Source organism: Chiloscyllium plagiosum, chromosome 14 (assembly GCF_004010195.1).
Source record: "Chiloscyllium plagiosum isolate BGI_BamShark_2017 chromosome 14, ASM401019v2, whole genome shotgun sequence".
Taxonomy (NCBI): domain Eukaryota; kingdom Metazoa; phylum Chordata; class Chondrichthyes; order Orectolobiformes; family Hemiscylliidae; genus Chiloscyllium; species Chiloscyllium plagiosum.
The window spans coordinates 41459741-41486439 of NC_057723.1; the positions used below are offsets into that span (position 1 = coordinate 41459741).

Genomic DNA, 26699 nt, shown 5'->3' on the forward strand with positions numbered 1-26699 from the left:
TGGACTATTGCTCATTTATGTATTTCTCAGTTATTTGCATCTAATCTTTTACATATCTTGTTACGTAAGCAGTTTTGCTTTATGCACCCATTCTCATCATTACATTGTAGATTAATTGTTGTGTTTGATCGATGTAAACATTGTAGTGTAAGCTATTTTATTACAGTCTTAATATTGTACAGTTAGTTCTGCAATAAGGCACATTTCTTCCATGAGAATTGACTATAATGTTTGTAGAATGCATCGTTTGTAGAATGCAAACTTTGTATTGGCTATAATGTGATTCCAATCCCATTGGTTTAAATGGGTGCTGCTATTACATGATTTTCTTATAACAAGGGATCGCATGGGAAGGAACTATTGTGTTATATCAGAATAAACTTGTACTCTTAAACTGATTAAGCAGACCAGCCAGTTATAAAAACAGGAATACACTAAAATTCAAAAAATATTGTGGCATAATTAAAAATTCTAATGCAATGTCAAAAGATTTGCAATGCCAGAAGTGTCAGTTCAAGTTTCAGATTAACCTAACAAAAAATAAATCTTAATCGTTTCAAGGAGAGATGGTGGAGCAGTAATCTGACCTGCTAATCTCACTGCTCAGGCTAATGCTTTGAGCCATGAGTTCAAATCCCACCATGGTAGATGGTGGAATTTAAAATTAATAAATCTGGAATTAAAAACTACCCTTAGTAATGATTATGATAATACCAGGATTGTGAAACTGTTGATCAAAAAGAACTATTTAGTTGACAAGTCTGCTTTTAGTTATCCTTATCTGATCTGGTCTGTATGTGATTCCAGGCCCATAGCAATGTATTGGAAATGACCTAGCAAGCCCCTCAGTTGTATCAAACTGCTGCAAAGTTACAAAGAATAAAACTGGATGGGCCATCTGCTATCGACTTATATACTGGAACAATGGTTAACACTGTCCTATTGACCCTGCAAAACCCTCCTTTGGGGACATGTCCAAAATTTAGGAGAGCTATGTTAATCAACATCCTGACACAGGCATACTCAATGAATCATACCTTAAAGGTAGTGACCCAGATATCACCACAACATCAGTATGTCCTGTCTCAAAGGTAAAATAGACCGAACAGAGCTTGAGGCTCAGGGGCATGTAATGGTGGCAAGTTGTCTTGGGAGCCTTAATAATAAATCTGGATTCCGTATCATCAGTCAAACATGGCAAAGGAAACTTGTTGATGATCATCTATTGCATCCTCAATCCCTCGCCAAGACACTTGGAGGAGATCTTAAGGGTGGCAAAGGCTCATAACTTAGACTGATTGATGGACTCCATTTGTCACCGAGTACCACTAATGATGAACTTCCCTAAATTCTGAAGTGAAAAGCTGTTAGATTGCATCTGTGGCATATGATGAGGGAACTAATCAGAGGGGAAAACCTGACCTTGTCCTCACCAATCTACTTGTAACAGATGCATTTATCCATGCCAGCATCAGGAGGAATGACCACTTCACAGTCCTCGTGAAGTCAACATCCTGAAATTCCATCTTCACATATCACCCCATTGTGTTTCACTACCACCATGCTAAATCAGATAGATTTAGGGCAGATCTTGAAACTCCGAATTGGGCAGCCATGAGGTGTTGTGGTCCATCAATAAGTAGCAGAATTGTATTCAACCGCAGTCTGCAAACTTATGATCTGGCATATCCCCTGCTCGATAGATACTATTGAGTTGGGGTAACAGCCCTGTTCAATGAAGAGTGCAGGCAGGCATGTGACGAGCAGCACTAGCCATACCTATAAATAAGGTATTGACCTAGTGAAGCTGCAAAACAGGTCTGTTTGCATGCCAAGCAGCTGAATAAGCAAGTCATAGAACAAAGCAATTCATCAACTAATGATTCAGATGTAAATACTGCCATATCCAGCTGTGAATGGTGCTGAATACAATTAAACAACTAACAGGAGGTGACATCTTCATAAATTTTCCCATCTTCAGTAATGGAGTAACCCAGCACATTAGTGCAAAAGACAAGGCCAAAGCCTTATACCACATTTTCAACCATCTTCAACTGGAGGTGCTGTTTGGCAGATCCATCTTAACCACTTCCAGAGGTCTCCACCATCACTGATGCTATTCTTCAGACGATTTGATTCACTCTGATAGACATGCCTAAAGGCACTGGATGCTGCAAAGGCATTGTACCTTCATAAGTTCCAGTGACAGCACTGAAGGCGTGCCAGAGAGCTAGCTTGTGCACTTGGCCAAGTTATTTCAGTACAGGTTCAACACTGGAATTTACCTAGCCAAATGGAAAATTGCTAAAAACTGTGTTGCTGGAAAAGCGCAGCAGGTCAGGCAGCATCAAAGGAACAGGAGAATCAACGTTTCGGGCATAAGCCCTTCTTCAGGAAATCCTGAAGATTTACTGAAGAAGGGCTTATGCCCGAAACATCGATTCTCCTGCTCCTTTGATGCTGCCTGACCTGCTGCACTTTTCCAGCAACACATTGTTAAGCTCTGATCTCCAGCATCTGCAGTCCTCACTTTTTCCCAAATGGAAAATTGCCCAGGAATGTCCTGTCTCAAAAAGCAGGACAAGTCCAAACTGGCCAGTTACAACCATACTCTAAATTACAGCAAAATGATTGATGAAGTCATCAATAGTGTTATAAAACTACACTTACATATCAATAATCTTCTCATTAATGCTCTATTTCAGTTCCACAAGTGGCATTTAGGTTCTGACCTTATTGCAATCTTGGTCCAAACATGGACAAAAGAGCTTGACTGAAGAAATAACATTAGAATGACCACCCTGGATATTAAGGCAGCATTTGACTAAGACTGGCTTCACAGAGCTCCCAAAAACTGAAAGATGATTGAAATAGTTGGAGTTAAATCATATGAGCCATAGGACATCACATTAGGAGTTCCTCAGGGTCATGTCTTAGTCTCAACCATTTTCAGCTGCTTTATCAATGATCTTCCATCATCACAAGCTCAGATGTGGGATGTTCACTGATGATTGCAGAATGTTCAACGCCATTTAATGCTTAACAGATATTGAAGGATTCAGTGTCCATGTGCAGCAAGACCTGGACAATATCCAGGCTTGGGCTGTCAAGTGGCAAGTGAACATTTGTACCACGCAATTACCAAGCATGTGGCTACACCATTACATCAGATGTTTCAAATTCTGTGCAACATAACTCACTTCTTAATGCCTCAAACCCTGTCCTCCATCTACAAGATGCAGGTTAAGAGTGTGGTGGAATACTCTGCACTTGCCTGGTTGAGTGCAACTCCAATTGCATCTAAGAACCTTGATTGTATCCAGAACAAAGCTTGCTTGATTGGTATCACATTTACCACTGATGCATAGAGGCAGCAATATGTACCATGTACAAAATGCATTGCAGCGGGTCCTAAAGCTCCCTTGATAGTACCTTTCAAAGTTGTCCTTCCAGGTGCAAGTGTTTATAAGGGCAGCAGATGCATGGGAACACCACCTCTTGCAAGTTCCATTGCAAGCCACAGACCGTTCAGACCAGGAACCACACCCTTCTTTCAACTGTTATCATCACTGTCTAACTTCCTTCCTATTAGAAGTGTGGGTGTAGCAATGACAGATGGCCAGGAGTGATTCAAGACAGCAGCTCACCGTTACTTTCTCAATGGCAGTTAGGGATAAGCAATAAATGCTAGCCTAGCAAGCAACGCCCCAAATTCCATGAGAAACAATTTAAAAAATACAAAATATTGTGCTATTAAGTTGACAAACTGGATTTCTAGAGTACAAACATTTTTTTCATTTATTTATGTAAAATCATTTCTGAGACATTTGGAAAAGGCTATTGAAATCAAATGTAGACCTTCATTTTAAAAAGAACAATCATAATTTGCATGGAGTGTAATTTTCTTTAAGAAAGATATTTATTTTATGAAATATGTTGTATCAAATCCTTTAGTTTTCAAATCCAAGTCACAATCACCAAAGATGAAGCAACATTTGCCTTTTGATGTAGCAGTAGATATAGTAGCAATTTTAGCTACCATTTGATAACTTAAACAATTCCAAATAAATTATTTTCATATGCACACATACATCACACAAATTTCTGTTTTAGTGTATACAGCTCAAACTGAGAACAGAGATCCCTATTCTACGGACGGCAGCACCATCCTGAGCCAGACTTCCGCTTATAGCACGAATCCAACAGCTCAGCATGAAGTCACAAAGGATTCTTCCTTCCAACGTAAAAGTAAGTGAATGGTTAATTCCTGAGTTTTTCTTCATTCTCGTCACTTGAAGATGCAAAAATTACTGGCATTTATAACAAACATGGCATACATGGAATGTTATGGGTTAGTGACTAGAATGCAGAAAAAAATTATTTGGGAATGACCTGCATGCCTTACATATATCATGAAATGTTTTCCGTGCCCCGTTTGAACATGTGGCACCACTTCAAATGTTTCCCTTGTATCACATTTCACAAAGCGGAAATCTTCCCTTGAAATATTAAAACTTGCTATAAAATAATACTATTTAGAAAAATATCTTTTACTAAAAGTAATTGTAAAAATGAAATTGTTTTAAAATCAAAAACTATGAACTGCCTTAATTTTAAAATACAAACATCCACATTTCTTTGCTCCACATTTTTCTTCCCCCAGTTACTCACTTTTTAATATTTGCTAATAGTGGCTACAATGGATATCAGTAAACAATGAAAGACAAAATCGAAATGTTTGTGATGCCTTACCATTTCCTCAAGCATTCAATTTGCACATAGCAAGTTTCCACAATCAGCAATAAAGTGACTTGGGTGATGCTGAATGTGGAGATAACAGTTGCCTATGTTACCAAGGAAATTCCCTTAACTGCCTGAGATAGTGTTACAGGATGTAACATTCACCTTAACAGGCAGATATCACTTTAATGTCTTATCTCAAACAAAAGAACTCTGATAATGAAGCAGTCCTTTGAAACTCTATGGGGGAAAAGATCAGCCGAGTTTACGAATAAGTGCATGGTCTTCTGACTTAGAGGTGAGACTGCTACCAGTTATGCCATGCTGATTCTTAGTTTTACAATATTGCATGATTTTCAGTGTCACGTTATTGCATGGAGCAAGCTGTAACAAAACAGAGTCTAGTTTGCTTGGTTGAAACAAGTGAAATTCACATTCTGTTTTGAACTGTAGAGTGAAAGATTTGTAGGTTAATTACCCTGGTAATGAAAGATATCCAATAAAGCAGTTCGTTTATTTGCATTTAAACTTATTTGGAATTATTCCATAGAGATTGTCAGAATTGAAATCCTTTTAAACTAAACAGAATTGATGATTTTCACATAGTTATTTTTAATGTTTGTGATGCCATCAAGAATGTTTAGTTATCCTTATATGTCGTCATACTCCATTGAGATTTGAGACATATCACACTCTACCCTTTGTAGAAGCCATTTAAAATTTATATGTTCTATCTCACACAAAACTCTGTTCACCATATGCTCACTAGCTTACACCAATTCATAGTTAAACAATGCTTCAGTGTTAAAGTTATGTTCAGTCACTAGTTCTCACCTTGACAATGTCCCCAGTTTTAATTGTCCGACTTTGACTTAATGTCTTCTGTGCAAGCACTAATCTCGGAAATCATATTTCTAAACCTCAGCCTTTCAACCATTGATTCGCCACTTCGAGGTACCCCTTAAAACTTATCTCTTTGAGCAAGTTTCTGGTTATCTGCCTTAATATATTGTTATGTGGCTTAGTAAGACTTTCTTTGAGAATAGCACTGTTTTCCACTGAGTAAATTGTGCTGCAATAGCTCCCTGAAGTTATTTTAAATGTAAAGAATGGGACTGTAAAATTTGTAAAATTTGATCTGGTTTGCCTAATGGCATGACATGCTCCATTTTGTGCTGAACATTTTCATGCGATATTGGAGCCTACATTGCTATGAAGACATCCATTAAATACAAAAGTATGCTAAGCAAGTCCTGAAGATAGGGACTTGAGGTCACATGAGGTCACAAATAAAATTTGTGAGTATTTCAATCTGAACTGCTTGTACACTTCCTTCATGAAAAGTTGTTACTTTTTGTGCAGTAAAATAGAATTTACAATCTGCGTTTTCAAGTATGTTGGAATAGTTGGTTTGGCTAGGTGAACTCCTGCCAGTAGACCATTCAAATTAAGGAACATGATGCTATTCTTACAATAAAAAGGGAGCTAATATTTGTACTCTTGTCTTCTACTGAAGGCTGAATGTAAAGTTTTTTTTGGATTGTCAGCTTGCTTATAGCATTTCTGTTTTGTGTAAGAGAATTATTGCACTCTAGTTTACTTCTGTCGCAGACGTCCTACATATCAGATAATTTCAGCAAAGGCATCAGCTGGCTCTCAGTTACAGGCTCAGCTATTTTAAAATGGAGTCGATGGCCTACATTTTCTGACTGAAATGCCAATGATATTATAATTAGAAAATCTAGTCTTATCATAGGACATCTGTGCAAGAACAAGAGAATTCCACTTCTTAAAAGCTTGAAATCTGGGGAGATGTGGTAAGGCTCAGGAGAATAGGGAGAGGTGGCAGTATTGATGGAGAGGTCTGTGGCTGGATGTGGGGAGATTTTGATGGGGATCCCTGATGTACAAAGGGGCCCCTTAATAGAGCTGCCCCTCTGCCGACCCAAGGCCAAACAAGGTGACCTGTCAAGTTGTTCCCTTTTCCCTGAACAACTCCCAGAAAACTCAAAGTTGTGGCCCATCCTCAACAGGTGGGATGTCCCAGGCCTCACCACCTGATGTAACATTCCTTCATCAATGACGTTCCCTCCATCAAAAGATCAGAAGTGGTGATGTTTGCTGATGATCGCACAATGTTCAACACCATTCATGACTTCTCAGAAACTGAACCATGTTCAAATGCAACAAGACAGATTTGGGCTGAAAAGTGGCAAGTAACATTTGCACCTCACAAATGCCAGGCAATGACCACCTCCAACAAGAGACAATCTGACCACTGTCCCTTGATACTCAAAGGCATTACCGACACTGAATTCTCCACTATCAACATCCTGGGTGTTACCATTGCCTGGAAACACGACTGAACTTGCTATATACATATAGTAACTACAGGAAGCGATCAGAGGCCAGGCTCCCTTACTGGCATTCTAGGTGACCATGGGTGCAGGAGGTGCTCTGAAGTGCACACACTTGAGCTCTAGGTTTCAGAGCTTGAGCAGCAGCTGGAGAACAGTGTGACACATCTGCAAGGCTGAAATTTATACAGATGCATGGAAAGAGATGGTCACACTGTAGTGAAAGGACTGAAGGCAAGAGGAAATGGCAGTCAAAAAGAAACAGATAGGGAGTGCAGGAGCTCCTGTGGTTCCCTCTCAAATTGGTTTTTTGTTCTGGAAGCTGAGGAGAACACTAGTACCTCAAGGATTGCAGTCAGAGGCAAGCTTCTGGCACCATAAGAGGCCCGACTGTACAGAAGCGGAGGGAGAAGAAAGCAGAAGCAAATGTTAGGAGATTAATTAGAGGAACAGACAGGCATTTCTGTGGACCCAGATATGACTCCAGGATGGTGTTGATTCCTAGGCCCAAGATCAGGGATGTCACTGAGTGGCTGCAGGGCATCCTGAAGGACGAGGAGAAAGTGAGGACTGCAGATGCTGGAGATCAGAGCTGAAAATGTGTTGCTGGAAAAGCGCAGCAGGTCAGACAGCATCCAAGGAGCAGGAGAATCGACGTTTCGGGCATAAGCCCTTCTTCAGGAATGAGGAAAGTGTGCCAAGCAGGCTAAGATAAAAGGTAGGGAGGAGGGACTTGGGGGAGGGGCATTGGAAATGCGATAGGTGGAGAGGTGGTACCTTTTATCTTAGCCTGCTTGGCACACTTTCCTCATTCCTGAAGAAGGGCTCATGCCCAAAACGTCGATTCTCCTGCTCCTTGGATGCTGCCTGACCTGCGCTTTTCCAGCAACACATTTTCAATCCTGAAGGATGAGACTGATTAGACAGAGGTTTTGGTGCACATTGGTACCAGTGGCATAGGTGGAATTAGGGATGAGGTCTTGCATCAAGAGTTCAGGGAGCTAGGCAGTAGGTAAGAAGCAAGACCTCAAAGGTTCTTATCTCAGGATTACTCCCATGCCATGGGGAGCAAGCACAGAATGGGATAATAGAGCAGATAAATACCTGCAAAGTTGGTGCAAAAGGGAAGTGGATCACTGGGACCATTTTGGGGTGGGACCTCTACAAGCAGGATAGTCTGCATGTGAACTGGATTGGGACTGAAATCCTTGCAGGGCGTTTGCTAGTGTTGTTGGGAGGAATTTGAATGGTTCTGTAAGGACAGGGTCACAATTTGTTACTTCAGTTGCATCATAGCATAACTTAGAAAAAGAGCCAAGGCAGAGTGAATTCAGCCATGTGGTGTCTCAAGGTGCTGAGGTGATACTGGATTACTTCTTTAACACCTAGAATATTAGAGATAAGGCAAATAAGTTAAGGGTATGAATTGTCACATTGAACTGCAATGTTGTTGACATTACAGATAATGGTTGAGGGAAGAACAAGACTGGCAACTTAACATTTCCGATTATAGGATCTTCAAGCATGCTAAAGTAGAAGTGGCGTTGCATTATTAAGTAGTGAATCAATTACTGCAGTAAGGAAGGATGATAGAGGGGTCAAATCAAACTTTGTGGGTAGAATTTAGGAATAGCAAGCATGCAGTCACACTGTTATACTATAGGCCCCCAAATAGCCAGTGGCAATTGAGGAGCAGATATGTAGTCATTTCATTGAACTGTGTAAAAATAACAATAGGGCAATTATACTAGGGGATTTCCCCTTTCCAAATATTAATTGGGATAATCATAGTGTTTAGAGTAGACAGATTAATTGAAATGTATCCAGGACAGCCTTTTATATCAATATGTAGATGGTCCTGCAAGTGACAGTGCAGAGCCAGACTAATTCTGGGGAATGAAGCAGACAGATGTTCGAAGTGACAGTGAGAGAGCATTTTAATGATAGCGACCACAACATGATATATTTTAAGTTTGTTATGGACAAGGAAAAAGATTGTCTGCAAAAAGGGCTTTTGGATTGGGCTAAGGCAGATTTTGTTAAAATAAAGGAGCATCTAGCCAAAAGAGGCTGGAAAAGCTATATGAAGGTAAATCTACAATAGAACATTGGGAGGCATTCATTTAAGGTACTGGGGTGGGGGGTGAGGGGTAGAATAGGCCCAATATGTTCCCTTTAGGGTGAAATATAGGAGCAACAAGCTCGGAGAGCCCTGGATATTTAAGAATATTGAGGACTGGATATAAAGGAAAACAGATGTATAATGGATACAAAGGGAGCAAGGCAGTGGAGGCCCTAGAGGAGTGTAGACAGTGTAAGAGGGAATTCAGGAAAGCTATTGTGACAGCAAAGGTGGGGGCGGTGGGGGCGGGAATAAAAAAAAGATAGTAGCCAAGGTTATGGAGAATCCCAAGATATTCTGCAAGTATATCATGAGGAAGAAAATAACCTGGGAAAGGGTAGGGTCCATAAGGAATCAAGGAGCGATTTGTGCATGAAGCCAGGGAGACATACTTCACATCTACCTTTACTCAGGAGAAAGAGATTGCAAGTACAGATTTTGAGAAGGTGGTTTGTGAAGTTCACGAGGAGATTGATAAAGGAAGCAAGGAAGAATTGGAGGTTTTGGTGAACTTGAAAGTGGATAAAAGTCCAAGTCCAGATGAATTGTATCCAAGGCTATTGTGGGAGATGAGGGGCCCTGACCCAAATTTTTAAATAATCTGTGGCTTGGAGAATAGTTAATATGGTTCCACTTTACAAGAGGGGTGGTTAAGATAGACTAGAGAACAATAGACCAATGAGTCTAACCTAAGTGGTGGGGAAACTATTGGAGAAATTAATGAAGGAAAAATTAATCTTCATTTGGAGAGGCAAGGTTTGATCAGGGACTATTAACGTAGCTTTGTCAGAGGGAAGTCATGCCTAACAAATCTGGTGGAAATATTTGAGGAACTGACCAAGTTTTTGGATAAGGGTAAGGCAATTTATGTAATTTATTGATTTCATTGAATCATAGTCGTACAGAACAGTAGCAGATCCTTTGGTCCAACCGGTCCATGCTGAAATTAATCCCAAACAAAACTAGTCCCACCTGCCTGCTCCTGCCATAATCCCTCCAAACCTTTCCTATTCATGTATCTATCCAAATGTCTTTTGAATGCTGTTCCTGCGCCACATCCACCACTTTGTCAGGAAGTTCATTCTACATGTGAACAACCTTCTGTGTAAACAAATTTGCCCCTCACATCTTTTTTTAAACCTCTCTCCTCTCACCTTAAAATATGCTCCCTACTCTTGAAATCCTCCATCCTGGGAAAAGACTGTCTATACCCCTCTGGATTTTGTAAACCTCTATAAAGTTACCTCTCAACTTCCATCATGGCAGTGAGAAAAGTCCCAGTATATCCAACCTTTCATTATAATTCAAACCGTCTATTTCCGGCAACATCCTGGTAAATCTCCTCTGAATCCTCTCCAGCTTAATAAATGTTCTTCCAGTCTTAGATATGCTATCGCATGGGAAACTAATGAAAAAGGTAAAAGCTTGTATGATCCAATGTAACTTAGCAAGATGGATCCAAAATTGACTTAGTGCTAGGTGACAGGGTGGTGGTAGAAGGCTGTTTGTGTGACTGAATCTTGGTGTGCAGCGACGAACAAGGATCAGTGCTGAGTTCCTTATTGTTGTTATATTCATAAATGATGTATGTTAGAATATGGGATAAGTACGTTTTTGGATAATACAAAAATTGACCGGGTGGTTGACAATAAGCAGGAAGGTGTTCGGTTCCAGGAAAGTACTACCTGCCATTGATCAGATGGGCAGATCAATGGCAGGTAGAATTTAACCCTGATAAATGTGAGGTATTCAACTTTGCAAGAAGGAACAAGTCAAAAGAGTACTCAATGAATAGTGAGATACTAGGAAACTCAGAGGAAAAGAGGGATCTTGGGTTACTTATCCTGGCACTTCAAGAATCTGTGGATATATTAATAGGGTAATTAAGAAGGGATACAGGATACTTGCCTTTATTAGTCATAGCATAGATTGTAAGAGCAGGCAAGACATGTTGGACCTACATAGGACTTGGGTTAGGCCCACAGCTGGAGAGCTTAGTCCTGGTCAGCACATGGTAGGAAGGATATTATTGCAGTAGAGGGGTTCCAAAGGAGATTCACAAGCCAATTGCCTGGGATTGAGCATTTTAGTTATGAAGAGAGTCTGCATAAACTCAAGTTGCTTTCTTTGTAGCAGAGGATGTTGAGGGGGTATTTGATAGAGGAGTATAAGATTGAGGTGAATAGGAAGCAGCTGTTCCCCTTAGTTGAAGGGTCAATAACAAGGTAACGTCATGTTAAAGTGAAAGGTAGGAGATATGAAGGAGATTTGAGGGGATTAGAAGTGCATTGCCGGGGAGGATAGTTCAGACAGGACACCTTACAAACTTGAAAAAGTACTTGAAACATTCAAGGCTATGAACCCCAGTACAGGAAAGTGGGACTAGTGTAGATTGTAATTTTTTTTGTGTACAAAGTTTAAAAATCACACACACCAGGTTATAGTCCAACAGGTTTATTTGAAAGCACTAGCTTTCAGAGCGCTGCTCCTTCATTATGTGGTTGTGGAGTATAAGCTAGTGTTGTGTGATTTTTAACTTTGTACACCCCAGTCCACCATATCATATTTTTGGTGGTACAGACTTCATGGACTGAAAGGCCTCTTCTGTGTGGTCTGGTTGTATTATTCAGTGAATATTGCAGTGAGTAACTCACCTTCTCATTCCTTGAAGCCTGTTCGCCATCTGCAAGGCACAAGCCAGGAGCGTGGTGGAATATTCCCCACTTGCCTGGATAGATGCAGCTTCAACAACATTCAAGAGGTTTGACACCATCCATGACAAAGCAGCCTGTTTGATTGATACTACATCCACAAGTATCCATTCCCTCCTCCTTAAGTTTTGATTCTGCTAGGTCATTTAGCTCCTGATCTCTTTACAATCATGGCCCAAACATTATGAGAATGGCTCAATTTCAGATGTCAGGTGAGAGTGACTATTAAGGCAATCATATGGCATCTGAGCAAAACTGGAGTCAGTGGGAATCAGATGGAGATCTCTAAGCTAATTGGAATCATACCTAACACAAAGGAAGATGGTTATGGTTATTAGAAGTCAATCATTTTAGCTGATGGGCATCCTTGCTAGAGTTTCTCAGGGTAATATCCTAGGTGGTATGACCTTCAGCTTCTTAATAATCTTCCCTCCATCATAAGGTCAGAAATGAAGACAATCACTGATGTTTGCACAATGTATGACACCATTTGTCACTGCTCAAATACTAAAACAGTTCATGTCCATATATGACCCGAAATGGAAAATATCCAGCTCTGGTCTTACAAGTGGCAAGTTTCATTCGTGCTGCTCAGTCCCATGTAATGACCGTCTACAATAGGCGAGTGGCTAACTATCTCCTCTTAAATTACAGTGGCATTACTATTCCTGAATCCCTCATTATCAATGTCTTGTGGGTTACCATTGACTATTAAATAAAACTCGACTAACCATATAAATGCTGTGGCTACAACAGCAGATCAGAGGTTGTAAATTCTGCCAGTAGTTCATCTCTTGCCTCCCCAAAGCCGAAAACATCTAAAGGTACACGTCCACGGTGTGATAGAATACTCTCCATTTGTCTAGATGGGTGCAGGCCTAACAACACTTGGTCATAAGTACAACAGATTCAGGACAAAGCTTATTACATTGTCAGACCTTCTCCCAGCTGCACCATGTACTCCCATCATCATTGAAGCAGTGTGTACCATCTGCAGGATGCATTGCAGTAAATCAGGCAGCTTCAACAGTGTTTTCCAAACCCATGACCATTACCATGTAGAATGATGAGGGGAGCAGATACATGGGAGCACTATATTCTCCTCCAAGCCATACTCCATTTTGATATGGAACTATTTCATTATTCATTACTGCTGCGAGGTCTGAATTCTGGAATTCCTTTCTAACAGCACTGTGGATATATCTTCACCCAAGCTCTGCATCAGTTCAAGAAGACAGCTCACTACCAACTTCTTGAGGGTAGTTAGGTATGGGCAATATATGTTGTCTCAGCAAGCAAGACCCAGATTCCACAAATGAATTTAAAAAAACGAAACAGTCCCCCACTATACACTTTCCTTGAGTCTGACAAACACTGTTGCACACTATGCTCTGTTTCCTGTTACTCCACCATATTTGTAACAGTGGTGACACTGTCCTTTATCTTCCATTGGTCTCAGATTTCTGTATCAAGACAATGATTTTTGCTGTCATGATCAAAGCAATTACGCATTGCCAGGGGTGGCTGTAAGGCCCCACTCTTGCATGGCACAGTCTGAAGCATTTCCTACAGAGGAAGGCAGTGCATAAAAATGATACACAATTCAGTGGCCTCTGTTTTCTCTCAGTTCTCTGCTCAGCTTGCTGAGTTTTTAGTTTCTGCTTACTTCTTCCAAGCATTCAGCATCCAGAGAAATATCCCATTGTTGAGAAGTTCCAAGCACAATGATCAGTGTGTTCCATGCCTGGACTTTGGAGAGTCACACAATGGCAAAAACCTCGGCCAACCGTCTGTGTGGAGTTTGCACATTCTCCCCGTGTCTGCGTGGGTTTCCTCCGTGTGCTCTAGTTTCCTCCCACAGTCCAAAGATGTGCAGGTTAGGTGAATTGGCCATGCTAAATTTCCCGTAGTGTTAGGTGCATTAGTCAGGGGTAAACGTAGGGGAATGAGTCTGGGTGAGTTGCTCTTCGGAGGGTCGGTGTGGACTTGTTGGGCCGAAGGGCCTCTTTCCACATTGTAGGGAATCTAATCTAATCTATTACCAGGAATATTACTGCAGAGGTTATAATCATTATTAGCAGTTGCCAGTGTCTTCATATCTCACTTACAAATGTTATTGCAGAATGGATGCCGAGGATTCACTGGTCAATTCACCACAAGTAGGTTTTTGGATATATGTTTGACATCAACCAGAAGAGTATGTCCAAACTGGTGTAGACGTTGCTGGTTTAGCAGTGATTGTATGATGATGGAAGAGCATGTTTCGAAGCCTTTGCAACAATCACCTTAATGTGTCAAGAGATGCTGAGGACATTTTTTTTTAAAAAAAGCATCGCAGATGCTGAAAATCTGAAACAAATTGCTGGAAAACCTCAGCAGGTCTGGCAGCATCTGTGGAGAGAAAGCAGAGTTTATAGTTTGGGTCTAGTGACCTTTCTTCAGAACTGGATCCAAACTATAAACCCTGCTTTCTCTTGACAGATGCTGCCAGAGTTACTGATTTTCTCCAGCAATTCCTGTTTTTGATGTTGAGGACATGCCTTAAACAATGATGGAAACTGTTCAGTTATTTCTCCTGCCTGGCAATGTTATGTAGAGGTCTCCACTGTTGAGAAGTGCACTGGGATGCAGGCTTGGTGGGTTTCTGTTGTTCCACACTTTGCTGGACGCAAAAACTGAAGTTGTTGGCAATAACAAGTTATTCATTGCTGTAATTATGGAGCCTAGATACGTGAAGCTGCCAGTGTTGTAGTTTAAATGGTGACAGTGGTGGTATGGATATCCTGGATGATGACCGTGTCCTGAATGTTGATAGTCAGATCAAAGTCTTTACAGGTGCATGAGAGCGTGACCAGTTGCCACTATAGATATTTCTATTTTGAATATTTGGGTAATATTATCAGCATGGATGGGGACTTGCTGCACCTTTGATTGGGGTCTCAGGTGAGCAGAGCTGAAGAGCTTTCTGCATCTGGTATGCAAGTAGCAACAAAAATAAATGCCTGCAAGGCATATGATGGCAGCACAAACAGGAATATGTTAAAGTGTTTGTGTCAGAACAAAACTCTGTGTGACCACACTGCAGATCTCAACTTTTGCTGTTGTCCCATTATAGTTGACCCATCATGGTTTTATGGACAAAGGAGACCATGTTGACTAGCTGTTAAGGGCAACCAATTTTTCATGAATTTAAAATGTGCCTTCGTGAGATTGACAAAGGCAAGTATATTGTGATCTCATTTGTTCACAGCACCTCTCCTGCAGTTGTTGGACATAATATCAATTATAGATGGTCCAGGTCTGAAACTACGCTCGATATGGAATATATATATTTTCAGCCAAGACCTATAGAGGGGCAAGGGCAACATGGCAAAATACATTTCCTCCAATACTGAGATGTCTCATGTTAGAATCACTGCTCTCATTCATATTCTGGATTAGGATCATGGTATTTGCATCTGGGTCACTGCTTCTGCCTCCTGCATTAAAAGGTATCCATGAGTGAAGTCTGATTTATGAATATCAGGATTTTGTCCATATTCTAGGCAACCTGCACATTGCATGTCTGAATGCTGAGCCTCATATATTCTCCATAATCATTATTCATCTCTTTTTTGAGCACCTCTTATATTGAAATATTTAGAATCCATTCTTACCTTTTTGAGCTATTGACACTTTATTTATTCTAAGCCTTCCACAAACTTATTTGTTTCATCCTGGTGTCTGCCCCCCTTGTCAATTTTATTTTGACCTTCTCTCATTTCCTTCTTGCAAACCATCCAACTTGATCATTGATCCTAATCCTGGACAGGTGTAAACGGTCTTCCTTCTCCAGAACTGTTCCAAGCATCACAGAGTTCTTTAGCATTGCTTTTGGCAAAAACTCTCCAAACATACAATCCACTGCTTTAAACTGCTATTTCTTCTAAATTATACAACTATTCATCTCCAAAAATATATTGCTGAAAAGACACATTTTATTGAAGCTTTTCATCATGCATTCATCAGGACAGTTCATAAGAAGAACAAAGGGAAAATATACTATACAAGAGAAAAGTGCTAGTTGGTATGTAGACCCTGATTGTTCGAGGCATTGAGATGGAGAAAGCAACAGTTGACAATGATTAACTATTAACTGCCTAGCTTTCTTTTAACTTTAAAGAAGGCCTTGCACTGGTTAAGGCATTGCCCTAAGAAACGATCCAAAAAATGGCTATCACCTATTGTCTTGCATTGAAACAGACACAGTGGTATGTACATGCTCTTTCTGTCCACCAAGAACAATGCCCTATGCTTAACACATATAGCTTCCAGTAAACCCAAAGTAATACTACATGCCTGACTGGCAATCCTAAACTGGCTATATGCATAATTCTTCACACCCACATAATGACATAGTACGTTTCTAGTTGCAAACAGCCAAAGGGATATACTGTTTAATATGATCACCAAATCAGTCTGCAAAGCTTTCGACACATTGGCACTGAAATTCATATGCTAAGTAACTTATTTGCAGTAGCAACAAATGTTGTGTTTGCCACTAACAAAATGCTGTCCCCAAGTCAATAAAACATGCTGCCCATCACACAAATGAGCAAGGTACTGACCGCAGTTGAAACTTTATTGCTGGAACAGCACAGCAGGTCAGGCAGCATCCAGGGAACAGGAGATTCGACGTTTCGGGCACAGGCCCTTCTTCAGGAATATTCTTCGGCCTGTGCCCGAAACGTCGAATCTCCTGTTCCCTGGATGCTGCCTGACCTGCTGTGCTGTTCCAGCAATAAAGTTTCAACTTTGATCTCCAGCATCTGCAGACCTCACTTTCTCCTCGAAGGTACTGACCGCACCCAGCTGGTCTGAGTTCACAAATCGCAACGCAGTGTGTGATATTAGATGTAATTCTGTGATAAACTATCATTGCTTCAGACTTGAACTGACTTCCAAATGATCTGAGATCTGTAGTTCTCTCTTTTTCTGCATGGTCTTTAGACAACTTCATTTCTTTTGAAATGACTTTGGTAATGCACTGTTGTTTTTAATAGTTATCATGCAATTCTTGTGATAGGAAGTTTGTTTTTCTTTCCAGTATCTTTAAATTTTCCATATTGTTAGTCACTTTTAGATGTGTTTTCTGTGAAGTTCCATGCACCACAACTTCAAGTAATTTCAGTGGAATGTTTTTCTCATTCTGAAAGTAGCTTTGTGTTGAAGTGGGTGGATTTATTACTTCAACTACCTGGGCATTTTGAGGTTTCTTCTCTCTTAGTCATTGACTTATTTGTGAAACCAACTTGATCGCTTCCTCAGTCATGTTACTTGAAAGTGCATTCATAATTGATGTGACATCCTTTCTTGTTGCTCTTGATTCTTCTTTGTAGGTGGGGAGGTTGGACATTTTGCTTCACCTTGGTACTTCCCAAACACCTCAACTCCTCATAGCACTGTTATAGACCAGGCCAGATCTCCTCAAAATATTGAAAGTAGCCTAGACCCTACCTTTGCTAGTTGTTTTAAGCAGGTGTAGTACAGATATTCCAGGAGGGATGCAGCTGGTCAAACCACTTAGTTTTTGACAAGACAATTTATTTACAAGATTACCGAATGAAACGCAAACAAAAGGAAGCCAAATACTGAATAACTTCACCCATCTGAAAACCCAACAGATCATCCCAACTTAATGATGCTGTTCCCAATACTTGCAACAATCCCGAAAAACACCCCTTAGCACAAAAGGTAAAATCAAACACAGGTTTTTACAGGAGAGAAGTCAGAGAGAGAGAGAGAGAGAGAGGGAGAGGAGATTAGTCTGAACCTGCTTCTTTGAGTTCAGCAGCTTCAACCTGCCTGACTGCTTTCTGTGAATAGCCAGACTGTCGACAACCAGAGAAAAGCTGAGCTGGGAGAACTGGCCAATCCTCTTTCATTGTACAAGTGCTTTTATAAAATACCTGAAAGCTTTTTGCCTGAGGCAGTATCTGTTATCTGTAATTAAACTGGCTCTAAAACCGTTCAAATTTAGACTTTTATGTGTCTGTCTTTTACAACCTCTGTGAGAAAATAGCCAAGGACAGCATAATTGTGTTAAAGGAGCAGCATCATCACAACTCCCCCCTCCCCCCCCCCAACCCCTAAAAAAAAATCAATATCCAAAGATGTCTTCATTTTAAAGCCCCATCATCTTAAATGGCTCGTACTCTGCAACACCCATATACATTACATGGACAATAATCATGCATACATGCACTATTACATTTTGTTTCAGTCTATTTTACTCCTGTCATTGAACGCTTCAGTTTCTTATTCAAGTCTTGACAATACATCAGCAATCACGGTTTCTTGTCCTGCCGCATGCGCGATTTTCAAATTGAATGGCTGTAACAACAAGCTCCATCTAAACAGTCTGGCATTATTGTGCTGAAATTTCTCCTCAAACTTCAATGGGTTATGATCAGTGTATATGATTGCCTCAGATACATTACTGGTCATAAACATTGAAATGTTGTAACGCCAACTCAAAGTCTGCTTCTCAGCTGTTGAATCTTTCTGCTGACGAATGTTCAGTTTCCTGACAAAATACTAATAGATCTTTCTATCTTCTTGTCATCATCTTGCAAGAGCACAACACCGACAGCTACATCACTTGCATTGATAGCCGCTTTGAATGGCTTTGCGTAATTAGGTGTGGCTAATACTGGGACAGTGGTTAACACAGCTTTCAGACTGTCAAATGCCTCCAGTCATTCTGCTCTCCATTGAAGCTTCTTGCCTTTATTTAGAAATTCAGTGAGTGGAGCAGCCACACTGCTAAAATTTGGTGCGAATTTTCGATGAAATCCAATCAATCCCAGGAACTGTAATACTGCTCTTTTTGCCAAGGTATGGGAAGCTCCCCAATTACCTTTGTTTTTGCATCCCATGGTGCCATTTGTCCATGTCCAATAACATGGCCCAGGAAGGTAAGTTGGGCTTTTGCAAATTCATTTTTAGCCAGGTTTATCACCAAGCCTGCCTTCCGAAGTCGATCGAACAAGTCTGATAAATGTTGCACATGTTCCTTCCATGTGTGACTAAAAATCACCAGGTCAACTATATATATGAGACACAATTGGGTAATCTGGCAATGGACCTTATTGATTAGTCTTTGAAATATGGCTGGTGCATTTTTCATACCAAATGGCATGACTTTAAACTGACACAGACCATTCGGCGTTACAAAAGCTGAAATTGTCTTGGCTGTTTCGGATCAAGCTAGTATCCTCTGAGCAAGTCCAACTTAGAAATATAAGTTACTGGTTCCACCTTCTCAAAACAGACTTCCAAACATGGAATCAGATATCCGTCAGTCTCTGTAACTGCATTGACTTTGAGATAGTCCACACATAACCGTTGGGTACCATCTGGTTTTGGCACCATTACTGTGGAAGAGCTTCAGTCATTTCGATTATATCATCTTGAAGCATGCATTCAATCTCCTTTTGAACCTGTGCCAACTTTAGAGGATTATGCCTTTAAGGATGTTGCTTAATTGGAACAGGTTCTCCTATATCTGCATCATTTATAATTAGGTTAGTACTTCCCAGTAGTTATTTTCACATATCTTCCCATGTGATAGTAATAACTCTTTCAGGTCATTTCGATTTTCCTCTGGAAAGTAACTCCATAATTTATCCCAATTTTTGACAACTTGCTTATTGTCCAATTTAATTTGAGGAATCTCCAATTCAGAATTCTGTGAACTTAGTCCTTCCCTCCATGTTGTAACTAATAACAGTCTCCTTTGGCTTTCCTTTCCTGCCAAAGTACCTTCTGAGCATATTCACATGACACACACTGAGATTTCTTTCGGTCTGGAGTCCTTATCAAATAGCTCTCCTCACTCAATTTCCTTTTGACTTGATAAGGTCCACTAAACCTTGCTATTAAAGGTTCACCTATCACTGGAAGTAACGCTAACACCTTATCTCTGATAGCAAAATTGTGAGTTATTGATTTCTTGTCTGCTTCCTGTTTCATTATATGCTGTGATACTTTTAAATGCTGTCTAGCCAACTTCCCCACTCTATTTAATCATTCCCGAAAATTTGACACATAGTCCAAATATGTGGTCACTGAATCTTGACTTACCAATTTCTGTTCAATCAATTTCATTTCATAGCCAAAACCTAATTCAAATGGACTGAACTTAGTCGATTCCTTTTTAGAATCATAGAATCCCTGCAGTGTGGAAACAGACCCTTCGGCCCAAAAAGTCCACACCAACTCTCTGAAGAGTAACCCGTCCAGACCCATTCCCCCTACGCTATCAATCTTCATTTTACCCCTTCCTAATGCACCTAACCTACACATCCCTGAACATTATGGGCAATTTAGTACCACTGCATCTCTGATCGCAAAAAGCACAAACAGAATTCGCTTACCCTAACCATCTGGATTGTCTTGACTATAAGCTGTCAACATGGTCTTTAATGTCTGATGCCACCTTTCTCATGCTCCCTGTGACTATGGAGGTATGCAGTATTGTTACATTCCTAAACTGTCCATAACCCTGAATAATTTTGATATAAAGTTTGACGCTTTATCTGATTGTATCTCTGTGGGTAGTCCGTATCTAGTGAAAAATTTGAGTAACTCCTGTACAATTCTTGTAATGGTGATATTGCATAGTGTAATGGCCTCTGGAAATCTAGTGGTCACATCCATTATTGTTAAATACTCATTCCCACTTTTTGTTTTAGGTAGGGGTCCTACACAATCAGTGAAGACTCTTGTACTCTAGGTATTAAAAGTGTGGGTTTTATTACTGCCTATAGTTTTCCAATTACCTGACATAAATTAACTCAGTTAATTTATTTGAGCTAAAGATGTCTGCTTTGTTGTCTATCTGCTCCTGGTTTGCCTCAACCATCTGATCAAACAGGGTCTCTGCTAATTCCATTTCAACGTTCTTACCTATACTCTTTGATCTCTCCTATTTCAACTGGTGACATGGTGACCTTGTTACCACACATTTGGGAAAAATCCCAGGATATGCATCCTTTAATACTTCAGTTGCTTGAGTTTCCACGGGCTTTTTAACTACAGTGGCCGCAATCCAATGTGAACCACCTATATCATTCACAAGGACAAATTGTATTATTGGAGCTGAGAGCTTGTCCAGTACTCTTATCACGACTTCTCCATTCTTCACAATACACTCTAACCTCACTTTAAATAGTTGAGCGCTTCTCATCTCACCGTCAATTCCTGATATTAGTACCTTTTCTGGCAAGAATCTTTCAGAGGTACATACCTCGTCTTTCAACATCACAGATTGAGAGGATCCTGTGTCTCATAATATTATAACCTCTTTACCTGCTGCTCCTGGCCTTTGCAAGTAAACTTTATCTTCACAGGTATATGGTTTAAGAAGATCTGGCACTTCCTCCTTTACTGACCTCCGACCAGGCTGTACATTCTGATGCAGTTTTCTAGCCTCCAATGTGCTTTCCATTACCTCTCCAGTAAAATTCATTGTCTTATCCTGTTTTCCGACATCTGGCTTCCCAGTGCTTTTCCTAACCCATCGACACGGTGATTTCATGTGGTCTACTTTATTGCAGGGAAACATCAGAGCTTTTTAACTTCTCTTTCCCATTCAAGAGTTTCTTTTTTACCCGGTGATAAGTTATTCTTATAATCTTCACTGAGATCTACCTTTCCCTTTCCATTTCAGGATTTCTCTTTTCCCCAATTTCTATCCCTCTCAGATTGAAATTGATTTTGGGGAAACTTTGATTGATGGATCAACTCATAATCATCAGCCACTTCAGCTACTAATCTTGCCACTTTAACACTCTGCTCTTCCAAATGTATTCTCACTACTTCAGAAAGTGAATTTTTGAACTCCTGTCTAAATGCCAATTTCTGAACTTCAAACTCGCTATCTTTCTCCCTTTTCTCTCCTCTCTCTCTCTCCTCTCATACGCTGTCTCTCTCTCTTCCCCTTATCTCTCTTTTTCTCTCTCTTCTCCCTTTCTTTTTTTGTTCTGCCAAGATGATGTGTTCTTTTTCTCTTTCCTCTGGTTTTAATCGTAATTCAAACTGTTTCATTTCTGTTGCTCTTTCCTTGTCTTTTGCCTCTAACTCAAGCTGCTTCATTTTCAATTGAATTTTAGTCATCTCTAAAGATTCTGATGGTTTTTCCAGCAAAATTAAATGCTGAGCTTTTGCTGTGATTATGTCTCCTTTCCTTACGAAAGGAGGTAGCACCAGCTCCAGCTTGTCTGCTAATTCCAGCAGCTTGGCCTTAATCACCTTTTGCAAAACACCCAAGGTCACTTCTTTCATCCCAACAAATTTTTGGTGACTGCAACAGCCACTGCTATTCCAAGCACTGTTGAAACCAATCGAATTCAACATCAAGAACAAAAGACACATTGACACCTACCGCTTGCTGCCTTCGAGTCCAACAACCCTAATTCCAATTTGGAACTACAGAACAAATCCCACAAAGAGCCCCAATCTATTATGGACCTGGCTAGACTCCCTCAAAACATCTCAAGTAAATGGCCCAGACCTTAACTTTGCTAGCTGTTTTAAGCAGGTGTAACACGGATATTCCAGGAGGGATGCAGCTGGTCAAGCCACTTAGTTCTAAATAAAACAAAATTCATGTACAAGATTACCGAATGGAACACAAACAAAAGAGAACCAAATACAAAATAACTTAACTCATCTGAAAACCCAACAGATCATCCCAATTTAATGATGCTGTTCCCAATACTTGCAACAATCCTGAAAAACACCCCTTGGCACAAAAGGTAAAATCAAACACAGGTTTTTCTATGAGAGAAGTCAGAGAGAGAGAGAGGAGGATTAGATTGGACCTGCTTCTTTGAGTTCAGCAGCTTCAAAACTGCCTGACTGCTTTCAGTGAATAGCCAGACTGCCAAAAGCCAAGTCAAACCAGAAAAAAGCTGAGCTGGGAGAACTGGCCACTCCCTTTCATTATACAAGTGTTTTTTTTAAACTTGAAAGCTTTTTGCCTGAGGCAGTATCTGTTAGCTACAATCATACTGGCCCTAAGGCCCTTCAAACTTAGACTTTAAGGAGTCTGTTTCTTTTACGACCTCTCTGAGGAAAACGCCAAGGACAACATAACCTTGTTAAAGGAGCAGCATCATCTCAGGACGCATGAATTTGGACTAGATAGTTGGTCACTTCGCAATGTGGCAATCTGCCTCTGTTCAGTTGTAGATGCTTCCTTTTTTCTTATCTGTTAAGATAAATCTCAAGTGATGTAGATGGTTCAGTTGTTGCTTCTTGCCACTTGATGTCTGAACTCACTTTCACTTTGATAGCAGTGGAAAACATTTCAGCCACACCAGCTTTCCATACCTCAGGCATTCAGCTTTCTGTTTAGGTTCTGCTATAAGCTTAACAAGCTAAGCAAAAGTTTTCTACTGACTAGTGTACCTAGTCCAATGCCCCTTTTTTTCAGTAGCCTTACAATGTTTTCTCTTCAGATAATTATCCAACTTCCTTCTGAAAGCCTTCATTTAAACTGCCTGCACCCCTCATGCCCTCAGGCAGCGCATTTCAGATTCCAGTCATGTAAAATGAGTGTTTACCATCATGTTCTTTTGCCAGTTGCCTTCAGTCGAGGTCATCTGATTCATGATCTTTCCGCACATAGGAACAAGTACCTATGTACTATGTCTAAACCTCTCATGATTTTGAACATCTCTCTCAAATCTCCTCTCGACCTTTTCTGCTCTGAAGAAAACAGCCAATCTGTGAAGTTAAATCTCTCATTCTCAAAATGATTTTGTAACTATTATTGAGTCCTGCAGAACCTCACTGAAAATAGTCCTGGTTTCATAACACCAACTGTCATAGTAAAAGTGAATAAAATGTATGTCATTTAGCTAAATAATAGAAACTTAACAGTGTATTTTATAATACACTCATGCATTCCCTTGTGAAATTGCAAATCTCTCATTTCCTTTTGCTACTGCTCCTGTCATAGGGACATTGGAGGTTACTAATTCATTCTTTCTCATTTCACAATACTAGATCTTAAATAACCTGTGTCTTAGCTGGTCCTCAACATATCTCTTCAGAAAATTATTTTCATCACATTCCTTCATAGCCCTGGTGCCCATTAGATATACCCTGTTTATATATAAACTGAAGTTGGGCATGATTACTGCATTCTCCTTGCTACAAGCACCTCTAATTTCCTGGTTGATGTGGTGCCCTACATTACTACTACTATTTTGTGGCCTATAAATCACTTCTACCAACGTTTGCTGCATGTTGTTGTTTTGTAGCTCCACCCAAACAAATTCTATATCCTATTTTCTTATCAGAGATTATCTCCCACAAATAGACAGGTTTTTATCCCCTCTTATCAGCACTCCACTACCACATTTTCCATTGTGCTTATCCTTCCTAAGTGTTGCATGTTAAATTCCCAGAATTGATGACTCTGCAACTGCATCTTTGTTATGGCAGCTACATCATACACATTCACTTCTACAAGCATCATCAGTTCACTTATCTTGTTGTGAATACTGTGTGCATTCACATTGAGTGCTTTAATTGTACCGTTTTGAATGCTATTCTGTACTATGATGGTGGTTAATAATTGAATTTGTTGCTGCTGTTTTCCACATTCATTTGCAACATTTTTATGTTTTCCATAACAAGCTTTGATTTTATTCCATTTGAATTACCATCATCCTGTCAAGTTGGTTTAAACCCTCCAAAACAGCACTAGCAAATCTCCTTTTGAGAATATTTTCCTGGTCCTACAAATATGTAACTTGTCCTCCTTCTAAAATTCCAACTGCCTAGAACCAGACACAAAGCCTCAGAAATTTTATCCCTATAGCCCTAAATTTCTTGGCATATTCATTTTCTCAGTCTTCATATTTTTATGTTGTCTAGTATGGTAGTACTGAGAGTAATGGTGAGACTGCTCCTTTAAGAAGTCTTGATGTTCAAACACTTCCCTAACTCCCAAAATTGTACTTTTTGGACCTCATCCCTCTTTCGACCTATGTTGTAGGAATCCAAGTGAACCACAACTCCTTTCTCTTTACCTTGACCCAAAAGATATCCTGCAGCCAATCTGTGACATTATTGATCCTGGCACCAGGAAAATAATATTCTGGAGCCACATCTATGGCCACAAAAATAACTCTCCGTTCCCCAACTATCCGATCATTTACTACTATTGGCCTTCCATTCTTCCTCCATGTCACGTGCAGCTGAGCCGGTTGTTGTATCTATATTGTTTCTGTATTTCCTGCCTATACAATGAACGATGTGTTAGTGACTGAGATACACCCAGGGGAGTCCTGGTCTTCCTATGCTGCAAAGCAGTCACCCATTTCCTCTTTTAATTAAAAGCAATATACTATGGATTTTGGAGATATGAAATTTTTAAAAAAAATCACTGGAGAAATTGAGCAGGTCTGGCAGCATCTGACTCTTTTATTACGAAGAAATTATATAAGATGCAAAATGTTAACTTTGTTTCTCTCTCCATAGATGATGCCAGATCTGCTGAATTTCTCAAGCATTTTCGGTTTTCATTTCCAACTCTCTTTCTGCCAACATTCTACAGTGATTTTTGGGTGAGCATGGAAGTAACTGCATATAAGGATGGCTTAAACTTAAGAAAGCAGATTCAGTGAATGGGACGATATGCAAAGCAGTACCTTATTAGGCCTGTTTTCTGTCCTCTACTGTCTCGTCTGCGCAGTACTGATGTGCTCCCAAAAGATGAAACCTCCTTTGAGTGCCACTGTCAAGTCCCTCAAATCTTACATATTTCAATGAGATTACCGCTCATTCTTCTAAATGCCATTAGTTGCAGGCCAAGCCTATCAATCTTTCTTTGTAAAATAATCCCTCTGTCCCAGGCATCAGTCAAGTGCCCTTTCTCTGAACCACTTCTACTGCATTTCAATTTTTTTTTAAGATAAGGAAATCAAAATGATATACAGCACTCCAGATGTGGGTTCATCAATGTCTTGTCTAAGCGTGGCAAAATATCCCCACTTTTTTATTCCTGATGAAGGGCTTTTGCCCGATTCTCCTGCTCCTCAATGTTTCCAGCACCACACTCTCGACTCTAATCTCCAGCATCTGTAGTCCTCATTTTCACCCATCTCCACTTTTCTATTCTATTCCCCTTGCAATAAATTACAATATTTCACTTGTGGCAGCATCTTGCCTCAATGGTTCTCAATGCGGCTTCATAACACCAGGGACTTGGGTTCAATTCCAGCCTTGGGTGACTGTGTGAAGTTTCCTCATTCTCCCTGTATTTGCGTGGGTTTCCGCTGGGTACTCCAGCTTTCTCCCATAGTCTAAAAATGTGCAGTCTAAGTGGAATAGCCATGGTAAATGTGGAGTACAGGGATGGGGTAGGGGGATGTTAGTTGGGTGGGATGCTCTTTGGAGGGTTTGTGCAGACTCGATGGATTGAATGACTTCTGCTCAGTAGGGATTCTATGATTCGCTTGTCCCCCAAATTACTTGCTTTGTTTGCATTCTAACATTTTGTGATTCGTGAGTCCTCAGCATAAGTCCTCGTGAGTCCTGTGATACATCACTCATTACATCTTGCCAACCATTTTTTTATCCATATGATATGTTCATCCTGTAAGAATGTATTCATATTTGCTTTATAAATGTTGATGCACTATTTCTCAAATACATACCGGAAATTTAAATACAGCACATTCACAGATTTTCCCTTAATTCACATTGTTTCTT

General features: G+C 40.2%; 1 protein-coding gene across 6 annotated transcripts in view; it reads left to right on the forward strand.

Moving 5' to 3' along the window:
* Positions 1-26699, forward strand: part of ppp3ca (protein phosphatase 3, catalytic subunit, alpha isozyme) — a 425143-nt gene that overhangs the window by 145584 nt on the left and 252860 nt on the right. For 4 of the 6 annotated variants that reach the window (XM_043703681.1, XM_043703683.1, XM_043703682.1 and 1 more), the window contains exon 2: positions 4114-4248. The exons of the other annotated variants lie outside the window; for them this stretch is intronic. In XM_043703681.1, coding sequence (XP_043559616.1) covers positions 4114-4248 — 135 coding nt within the window. The remainder of the gene's footprint in view (positions 1-4113; positions 4249-26699) is intronic. 6 annotated transcript variants of the gene reach the window in all.